The following is an 11150-nucleotide window of genomic DNA, read 5'->3' on the forward strand; positions in this document are numbered from 1 at the left end:
CGACGCTGGATCAGCACAGCGGGACCAGGTAAGTGGGGATTTTAATGAACAGAAAATCTCGGGCTTAACGAAAATAGCATCTTTTTTTCGCCCGTACGAAGGTCGGGCTTAACGGTCGGGAGGTTAAAGTGCTAGTTAGGAAAACGTTATTATTTTAATGTCCATAGTCTGAATAGTTTTATTGAAAGAATAGATTAGCTCAAATAAACTTTTTTTTCTATGAGAAAGTTCTAAATGCTATCAGGTGAAACTACCTTCTCCACTGCACACCAAGCTACGTGATTGGATTCCACCTGATCAGTTCATGCTTGATCAGTTCAGCATAAAAACAGCCATCCTTGGAACATTGCAGTGCTTAGTAGTGAAACTGAAAGCAGATCAATCAACTATGGGCAGCAAGACACTGTCAAAAGATCTCAGAAATAATGTGGTGGACAGAAAAGTCGGGCAGATGGATACAAAAACATTATAAAAAGCTTTAACAATCCCCATGATCACAAAGTCTATAATAAGTGTAAATTATCTGGTCCTATTTTATCTATCCTTCCAAACTGTATGGAAGAGCGAGTGGGAAACTGCCTCATAGATCTCTTTGTAGCCCCTCAGACCAGTTACAGGAACTTATGGCAAAGAGTGTTCATTGTGTGCATATGACAACAAGATCATAGATGCACCACAAATATGACTTGCATGGAAGGGCTGCAGGAATAAAGACAATCCTCAAAATAAATCAAAAATCAAACTATTTGGCCTCAACACCAAAAAGTACACCTAGAAGAAAGTCAATAGAGCTCACTAGCCAAAGAACACCATACCTATAGTAAAGCATGGAGGTTGTGGGATCCTGTTTTGAGGGCTTTTCTCGCTGTAACAGGGACAAGGGTATTTTCCAAGTTATAGGGTAACTGCCTCTTGCCAAAAAGTCATCATTTGGAACAAGTTTCACTTTCTAAATTGACCACCACGCCAAAAAAAATTTAGCAAACAGTACGCGAAACTGGAAAAGGTGAATGTCCTTCTGTGAAATAGCTTCCAGACCTAAATCTTAAAGAAACAGTCACCATCCAATTTGACTGCGCTTGAAAAGTTCCGTAAAGATCAAATATTGCACAGCATAGATGAGCAGAGCTGGTAAAGAAGTTATTCTAACCCTCGCGAGGCTGTAATTACAAAAAAAAAAAAAAAGGTGGTTCCACGAAAGTACTGACTAAAAAAAAATGTTTTTTTGTTTCAGGAATTGCCATTTTAATCTTTCAACTGAATGTTTTAACTTGCATTGAGGAAACAGCTGGAAAATATTTTTGTATATTTTTATTTTATGATGTAAAGATTTTCAAGGGGAAGGGGGTGATTCTTTTCTATACTCACTATAACTTAAAGGGCACTAGATGTAAAAGTGATCATTTGCTTTCAGTTGCACACTAGAAACATGCAGATAACTGTGTGAACATTAGCTAAACACCTGAGATGCTTATTACGCATTCTGGTTATTGATTGAGAATGTTTTAAAAGCTGAGTATCAGAATACCTTTCAAGCAAGGTGTACATTTTAGAACCAGGTCAGCAATGGTAGTTTACATAATATCTCCCAGTATAAGACCACACCTGTATAACTCCCAGTATAAGTCCACACTGAACATAAAACAACCATATGTGGAAACAATTTTTTTCAACATTTCAGAGCTATTCTTAATTTTTCTATTGCTCACCTTCTTGTCTTCCTCCTCCTTCACAGCTTCCTCCTCTCCAGGGATGTCATTATGACTTTCTGAGGCCGGGTCAGCCTTTTCTGAGTCACTACAAGCCGAACAGAGACGAGGGGTGAGGAGTGACTCTTCCAGGGAGGATGGGAAAGATGGGTGCATAGGCCAGGGAGAGAGGAGGGAAAGGATTTAGAAGATGATAGAGGTATAGATGTAAGGGGGTACAAGTTGTAAAGCTACTAAACAACTGTGCTAATATTTACATATGCCCTAGCTACTGTCACTACATTGTACTAAAAGACTATCTGCACAGCTTTGAACACACAGTGGCTTTTGAAAGGTCATGGTCCAAACTTTATATAAAATCTAGTCAAACTTACGCCTTAAGCTGCGTACACACTGCCAATTTGTGTCGTTGGAAAGGATCTTTCACGATCCTTTCCAACGACAAGGGAGTGCATGATGCATGAACGGTGCTGTACATACAGCACCGTTCATGCTCTATGGGGAGGGGAGGGGGAGAGCCACGGAGCGGCACCCTGCTGCGCGCTCTCCCCTTCACTTTCATTACGATCGGCTGTCGTCCATCGTCCGTGGATCCGGCAGGTCGGTCGTCCGGACGATGGACGACACCGACTGTACACACGGCAGATTTTCGCCCGATAATTGGCCGATGCCGATTATCGGGCGATAAAAATCTGACGTGTGTACGTAGCTTTACACTAACCATTCAATGAAAATTGTTCCTTAACAGATTAGCAGATATGTTACATTTAACTAAAGAACCAAAGCCTTGCTGAATGTGTGCAGCTCTTAGAATTCTTCAATCAAAAATACTTGTGATTTCCAGTCTGTCTTTCCTCAATCTGTCAGGTCAGTGTCACTTTGCAGTTAGCCAAATAAGGTATTATAAACTGAAGTATCTGAAAGAGCTTCCACTGTTCATAAAAACAGTCACTTTTTTAGCTTCAATATTATATAAAACATGGTAGTTGGTAGGGGTAACACAGCTCTTTCAGACATTCATTCATAAAGATTTTTATTTCAAAAGTATATTTAAATTTTTAATACCCATGTCCCCATGTCACCTAGTTGACAGAAATCACAGTTCAGAAGAGATCCACAAAATAAAGCTAGCTGTGTAGATGTTACTTGTGTAATATTGGAGAATATCTGTCTTTGTCAGTGTATTTAAATTGGATTACCTAGAGAAAAGATTCTTCACCTTATGCCACATGTTACCGACCGCGCTACTAACTTTGGCTGAGAGACTGGGAGGTGATGGGGTAGGAAAAAGAGAGGGCAGAAAGGGATGGGGCACAGAGCAAAAAGCAAAAAAGAAAGAAAAACACATTTCAGTTTCAATCCCTGGGAAAAAGGCCAACCCTCACCCCTTCATCACCTTCATGTTTATTTTTCTGGTTACTCTTAAAAGTGGAACTAAAAGGTAAAGTAAAAGTAAAAAAAAAAAAAAAAAGGAAGGAGAAACAGGTGATGTCCCTTCTGCAATAAACCACACTTACCTGGCTGTTCACAATCTTTTTCGTAAAGTAAACTGAGCTGTGCATATGCAGCTCCACATACAATGCCAATTACTTCAGCATCCCCTTAGTGGTGCACAAGATTTACATCATTTTGGTCTAGTTGATCAACATAGCCACAGACCCAAATGCAAAAGAGGACTTGGTGAAGATGGCAGCGCTCACAAAGGAGCAAAGACAATGAGTGTAATTTAATTGCCATCAAAGAAGGCAAGTTTAATGTATCGAAGAACAGACATCGGCCTGTCCCTTCTGCTATACAGGATGTGTCTGCTTTCAGTTTTTTTAACTTTATCTTTGGTTCCACTTTAGGAATACAGCCCACTTAACTTTATAAAAAAAAAATCACGACACAGCATTACTCACGTGTCCTTTCTTGCTCGCAGATGTTCAAAGTAAAGAAGTCCACGAGAATTGACACTCAATATCAAGTCCTGAGACGAAAGGATGTCCAGACGAAAAGGTGAGCCTGTCACCAGGACCTTGTGGCCTCCACCTCCCAAGGACAACTCTAGAGTGTTGTCATCTTGACCAGTCACCTGTAGGCTGTCATAAAAGTCACATAAAACCACATAAATATAAAGTCATACCAAATTGCACTTCAAATGTACAAGTATATTCAATTGGCTGTATGAAAGCAAAATTAAATACAGGCACAACACAGTAATAAACCTCTTACTTCTCAGGAGTGGGTAACCCAACCAACACATCAGGAACCTCATATCTGGGTTTTAGAGGCTTAATTTCATTAATCTTAATGCGCGTCATGTTTCCATGCAATCCAAAGACCTCCAGGAGAAGAGATACCTGGGACAAAATGAAGAGGCATGTTCCACTTACTGCTCATATTATGACTGTTTATATACAGTTAAAAATAGGGAAAGTAAAACAACAATTAATGTAGGGACTGCAGAGTCATTCTCACACTAAACAAGGGGAATTTACAGTTGCTAATAAAAGGGAAACTATTTTGTTATAATGTATATACTGATAAAAATGTGTGTACATAATAAATGTGCACATAAAGATCAGCTTAAAAGTTTTCCATGATTAAAGAACACTATGGGGTCAGGCAGGCAATTCTGCCATAAGCTAAAGAGCTGAAAAGAAGCTCAAAATGCTATCTGCTGGCTGAAAATGAGGATGCAAAACAGTCATATTCAATGCAATTATATATTATGGAAAAAAAGTAGCATTCTAAATGCAAATGGTGTATGTACCTGCATTTGTCTACATATAAGCACTCTCTTTTTTGCGGTACAGAAGTTTACAGAGTCAGGGCCAACGTCAGACTCTATTGCAGGGCTGTCAAACTCAAACACACAAAGGGCTGAAATCAAAAACTTACACCAAGTCGGGGGTCAAAACCGAAATCCACTGAAAAAATGGAAGTTTCTCCTTCACACCAGATGCAAAAACCTTCCCACATGGAAACAAAGAGGTCCCGCTCCACACTCAATACGGAACAAGCGCACAACCGAAAAAGAGGCCTAAGATTTTTTTATTTTTTTTTTAATTTTAAACTCAAAAAATGTTTTCCAAATCAAAATGTTGTACTAACAATAAAAATGCTAAACATATATTTATTTATATATATATATCCCGAGAACGGCATAGAAGTGACTGGAGCTAATGAGACATTAAATGGCAGAACATTGCACTACAAGACTTTAGTGACAGGAAAAATACAGCTCACCTGTCATAGGAGAATGACGTGCTGCCTGCCTCCCCCTTTCCTAGCTTTTTCTAGGAATTAGCTTTTGTTTCAGACACAGGTTTCTGCTCCATTCCACTGGCTACATAGATACACAAACTTTGGCAACTAAAAATATTCACGTATATGTATTTCAACTATGTTTAGCTACCTGCCATTAAGCACATAGTGAAAAATAGTTATCTGTAACCAGACTAAAATCTAAACAGTCTCTAACCCAGGACAAACACATAGGAGATTAAAAAAAACATTCCGCTTGCTCCAGCTCAACAAATACCTAGGCACTAAATGTAAGAATAAAGATAACAGCCTCTGAACATGCACTTTTAAAAGCAGTAGCAGCTCCTATTTAAATTAGAACAGCACAGCAGCTGTAGTGATAGACATATAGTAATATCCAAGGACCAGACTTTTCTGTGTTGGATTTAGTCCCTTACTGTACTTAATTCTACAAAATATGGGCTTAGTTGAATGTTGGATGAAACAAATGCCAATATTTAAATAACATCAAACAGATGACCAAGATGTCTGTTACTGACATTCACCCACCTTGGTCTTGTCATTGATGAGCTGAATCTCAAGCTTGTCAGCGGTTAGTTTGGCACTCCCAAGCAAAGCCCGATACTGAGAGTTTCCAGGCTCCAGCTGGCGTTGACGTCTTTACATAAAACAAAAAAAAAAAACAAAAAACACCAACATGGTTATCTGTATAACCTGAACCAGCTACAAAGTAGAAGAACTTGTCCTGGTACAACACCTTTGTATTTTTTGTATTGAGTGGTCAAAAGGAATATTTAGTGCAAACTTCATTCAGTTTTTTCATTTTTTTTTCTTTGTGTGTGTCCTCTCTTTTTATGAAATATAAATGAAAGTAATGGAAAAACAAAATTGTAAATAAATGTGCTATGATGACTACTGAAAACAAGTATTTCAAGAAAAATGTATTTATTCATAAATGAAATAACATGGAGATGTAATGCTTTAACCACCCGGCCGTTTAACTCGACCTTGGTTCGGGGTAAAAACACTTGCAAAAAGTGTTAAACCCGAACTTTTCTCAGGTGGGTAAACAAACTGCTTATTTTTCATTTTTACCTAAAAAGGGGGGGCTGTCTTATTTGATGGCCCTGCCTTATCATCGGGGAAACACGGTATATATATAGATCAATAAGTGAATGCTTGAGCAATATAAAGACAAAATATGTTTGAACACTCTAGTAAACGGAAATGTGTGCTAATCTCCTAAAATTCTCCAAAAGTCTCTATTGTGGCTTGATATTTAAGTATCATTGAATACAATACGCCTTGTTTGCCAAAAACCCTGCTTTCCCCTGTTCTTTATTTTTTACTAGTAATGTTTTGAATCCAAATTTCCTATATAATTAATCCAATTAATGAACTTTTCATATACTTTTGAATGCAGTCAGCCTTATCTACTATAATACTAAAAAATTCTTAGTCAATATTTATTTAGCCTCCTTTACCCCCTAATATTTAAACTATTGAGTAAAATTTGATTGTTACACCTGTTTCAATTTCACTATACTCTATTAGAATTATTCTCAGTGTAAACAAACCTATTAATCTAATGCACACTCTTAATTTATAGCATATCTATAGATTAGATACGTCAGTTTTTTACACTTGCATCCTCTGATCGAACCTAAAACAAATCTCTGCATGAACCCCTCTTTACACGCTCTAAAAATGCAAGTACGTCTTTATGGTTTGTTTTTAATCATTTAAAATCAATCCACCCTGAAAGTACCATTTATTTCCTATAATACCTCCATCAATTTCATATCAATTGAATCATTTTTCAGATATTAGCACACATTTCCATTTACTGGAGTGTTCAAACATATTTTGTCCTTAATGTTCAAGCATTCAGAATGTATTGGACCTTACCACTTATTGATTATATATATATATATATGCGTACCTTATGTTATTGTATTCAACTAGATGTGTACTGTATATTATCTGTATGTACTAAGCAACACATCCTAATAGTATTTTTTGTATATATGTTATCTCTATATACAGTGGTGTATTACAGCTTACAAGTCCCCTAAGGAAGCCCATTCAGGCGAAAGGCGTTGGGTCACGCAACATTTTCTTCAGTTATCACAGTCATCAGTCAGAGATTACTTTGTTAGTGTAACAGATCCAAACTATTATCCCCCCCCCCCCCCCCCCCCTCTTCAAATTAGAATGGGGGATGGACCATTTAACTATGTAATAATATTGTATTAAATGTGTGTTGCATGCTATGAACATAACTCCCTAAATATAATAATTATTTTGCCTGCAAACCCCAGCCTTTTTTATTTATTTTCCTACTCAAAGGGACGTAGATACTTTGATGAGTAAAGGTTTGTTTTTTTTTTGTTCTAATGATGTCATGCTAATGACATTTTAGGGGTTTATACATCTATTCCCTACTTGCACCTACATTTTCAGTTTCCTGCACCTCCTCATTCCAGATAAATTGGGGTTCAAAGAACAGAAGCAGAAAGTGTAACATAATATTACAATTATAGTTTTGTGAAAGGTAGGTAAAAAATGTAGGGGCCCCACTCCAATGCTCCCTGCTATGTACGTGGCCCCTGGGAGTCAATTTGCATTTTCAATTTTGGGCTGCTAGGTGCACTTTATTATAAAACAGCAACCCGAATGTTCAATAGTTTTTAAACTAATGATTCCCATATTTCTTTAAAGATAGTTTGGTTATTAGTAGCTATGAGAGTCCCCTGCGTACCCTAAAAAATTAAAGTAATTACAACCAGCAATTTTGGAGATCAGAAGGATTGAACACAGTGAGTTGTTAGGCTGCAGAATATAACAAGCAGACATTACACACACACAGCTATCACACTGTGGGTGGATAAATTTCATAGGCAGTTTTTTTTGCCAAATAAAGATAGGCAGTATTGAGGGGGCAGGGGACACGGGCTGTACTGCCTCCATCACATGCATGACCAAATTTTAACTATGTATAAAGGGTGACTTCCCCTTTTTTTTTTTTATAATAGAAAAATGTGTTTTGTTTTCACTTAATGGAAGGTGAGCATCGGAAAGAAGAGGGGGAAGCTGAGCAAGCGTAGGACTCGCAGGGCACAGTTGGTGGACAGATTAAGTGAAATATTTTTTTTTCACAAAAGTTTTGTTATCCAGATATAGCCCTAGGATGTGATATCTGAAATTAGGGTGAATTCACATTGGCAGGAAGGTTGCATTTGCTGTGTTTACAACCCTCCGCCAGGAACCACTGCTGCTTGAAAAATTGCTAGGCCTGAAAAAGCCCAGCTAACCGCCGGTTACCAAACCCAGGTGGCTCTGAAAAAAATTTCTGGGGAGAACACTGGAATAACCTTCACTGGGAGTATGTGTAGATAAACATTTGCTGTGTGCTTGTGAGGTATCAGATTTTTTTTTTTTTTTTTTTTTTTAATATGAGGAAGGCGTTATTTATATACCAATTTGGCAGATTTTTTGTCCCAACACACAGATCATAGGTTAACAACACACAGAATTCTTGCCATGTACTTACTGACCTGCAAAATGAACTCTGTTCACATGTCTTGAAGTTGCTCCTATCAACACTCAGGGCAGGAGAAAAAAAGATCGAGAACACAAGACCAAGCTTCACCAGCCTTAAAAACATAATACTATGTTAGTACATAGATAGTACAGAAACACAGTAGAAATAAAACTCTGGATATTTAAATACAGTCTACAGGCAATTTCTAATTGTTGTGTACAATTATATCACCTAGCGACAAAAGCACCATAATCAGAACAGATTCCATGAGGAACTTTGCGCTCACAACTGTCTAACACCTTGCTAAGCAACAATCTCTGGAGATTGGGTCTCAGAATTATCATGTCTCATAGACTCTGACTTAGACTTCTACCTTGCATGCATAAGCTTTGGTTTGCTAAAATATTTCACCTTTTAAAAAGGTTGTTACAATAGGCCATTTAATTTATTTCTAAAAAGCTACCCATAGATGGTTTTTGCTGCTATAACAAGTAAACAGAACTCTATTTATGAGGGCCATATTTTAATCAGTAAGAAAAAAGGGTAATGAATAAAATTACAGTAGACAAGACAGTTCTCACTCCTCTCTTAAGGTTCATGTTTTTCATCTCTACTTTTCCTATTACTTCCACATCAAAGGTTTTACACCATCTGACTTTATTATCCCCATATATAACAACTGCACATCTGTCTCTAAACCTCTGTTTTTAATCTGCTGCTTTGTTCCGTTCAACATGTTATTGCACCTACACCCCTGGCTAACTGGTTATCAGCCATATACTTAGCTAAATATTTCACCAACAAAATTGCCTGAATTTGCAATGTTCCATTGTGTGACCATGCCGACCTAACCACTTATCGTTTGCTACTCCTCTCTAAATTGCTTTTCCCCTTTATAAAATAAGTGAATTGATTCTCTAATTTCCAAATCTTACTTGTGCTCTATTATCTATTCCACTTCAGCTCTTTCCTTAACGGTCAGCTCTCATTTTTTAAAAAAATATTGTATTGAAGGATTTGTACTTGAGCACAAATACATACAGTAGCTCAATAGTGAGAAAATAATTAGAAGAAAAATAACTTTTACAAAGAAAGAAAACATGTATACTATACATCAGTGAACTAAAAACTGTTTTTTACAGTTATTTTAGCAGAAAACACTGGCATTGAAGTTTAAACATTTTAAGTAAGATGAATCGTTGTTGTCATCCTCTAGGGTCACCGGGGATCATTAGCAATCATTCTTAGAATATACCATGATGTATGTTCAAGGGTACATCTTATCTGCTGTTTCATTGGTTGTGATTGAGTCTCTAAAAAAATGACTCCTAAATTTCAAAGAATTTTGAAACTTTAGCTTCTTTATCCAAAGAGGCATCTATCCACACAATAGGGAGTACATGAGCCAACTTTTCTTTGAAAAGGCCCAGAGTCCAACAAGTTGTGTAAAATTCAGCTCTCATTTTTATTTCCTTGTTCAAATGTACAAAAAATTCTGACTCCACTCCTTGAAAAACATTCTTGCGATCTCAGAGATTTCCTACTACCGTCCTTTACCGCTTCCTGGATGGTGATTACTAAATCACCATCCAGGAAGTGGTAAAAATTCCAAATTCAAAAGTCTGGTTTACATTCCACTATAACAGGGCTCAAGGAAGCCAATGATCTGCAAAATCCAAAGGACATTTCCTCTTACTTTTCCTCCCTGATCTTTCTTGGCCTTTGATGCACATGATTTAATCTCACACGTCTATTAACCTACTTTCTATCTCCTGTTTTCTCTCATTCTTATGCTTCCTCAAACCTAATGTATAAAAACAGGATAATTTTGTTTCTGTCATCTCTATCTTGTTTATAGACTGCAATGATTATACAGTACTATATACATTACAGTATTTACCATCCCAATAACCTCAACCCATTATGCCTGATGCCTATGGGGGTAATATTGCACTCTGACCTCGCTTTTTGACTCCATAGTAGTTCGCGCACCACCTACTGTCACCTGCTTCTTAAATTTACACCATGATTCCACAATTTTCTCACACATCTTGTACACATTCTGAACATATTCTGTATGGGCTACAGCAACATCCTCCTCTGTGGCCTAACACCTTAATAGACTGGCATTTCTCCAATCTCAGTTGAAATCTGATGCCAGCCTTTTTCTTCCACTCCTTTCACGAACTGCCAATAAACTCATAGTTACATAGTAAGTTAGGTTGAAAAAAGACATAAGTCCATCAAGTTCAACCACTAGGGAAATAAACATAACCCAGATATAAAACCCTATAGGACATAGTTGGTCCTGAGGAAGGCAAAAAAACCTGGTACAATTTGTTTCAACAGGGGAAAAAATTCCTTCCTGATTACCTTAGGCAATCGGGTGTTCCCTGGATGAACAGTCTCTGTTATCTTTATTTTAAATCATTAATACCTAGTTATATTCTGTGCTTCTAGAAAATCATCTAGGTTTTTCTTAAAGCAATCTATAGTAGTTGCTGAAACTACTTACTGAGGGAGTTGTATTAGGGATGTTTTATAGAGATGGCAAGGGGGTATCTAAAGTCTCCTATCTTGTTTTCCATATAGCTCAAGCAACTATTTATTCATTGACAGGTTGACTACTTATGCGAGTATTAACTAGG

At 37.3% G+C, this 11150-nt stretch overlaps 1 protein-coding gene across 3 annotated transcripts in view; it reads right to left on the bottom strand.

Annotated features, from left to right (window-relative positions):
* The window catches only part of GANAB (glucosidase II alpha subunit), a 55036-nt gene that overhangs the window by 13897 nt on the left and 29989 nt on the right, over positions 1-11150 (bottom strand). For 2 of the 3 annotated variants that reach the window (XM_072421632.1, XM_072421633.1), the window contains exons 2-7: positions 8516-8614; positions 5508-5616; positions 3924-4051; positions 3611-3790; positions 2909-2974; positions 1710-1797 (exon numbers count right to left, since the gene is read on the bottom strand). In XM_072421632.1, coding sequence (XP_072277733.1) covers positions 1710-1797; positions 2909-2974; positions 3611-3790; positions 3924-4051; positions 5508-5616; positions 8516-8614 — 670 coding nt within the window. The remainder of the gene's footprint in view (positions 1-1709; positions 1798-2908; positions 2975-3610; positions 3791-3923; positions 4052-5507; positions 5617-8515; positions 8615-11150) is intronic. The other variant, XM_072421634.1, reaches the window with a different exon arrangement.

This window comes from Pyxicephalus adspersus, chromosome 9 (assembly GCF_032062135.1).
Source record: "Pyxicephalus adspersus chromosome 9, UCB_Pads_2.0, whole genome shotgun sequence".
Classification (NCBI taxonomy): domain Eukaryota; kingdom Metazoa; phylum Chordata; class Amphibia; order Anura; family Pyxicephalidae; genus Pyxicephalus; species Pyxicephalus adspersus.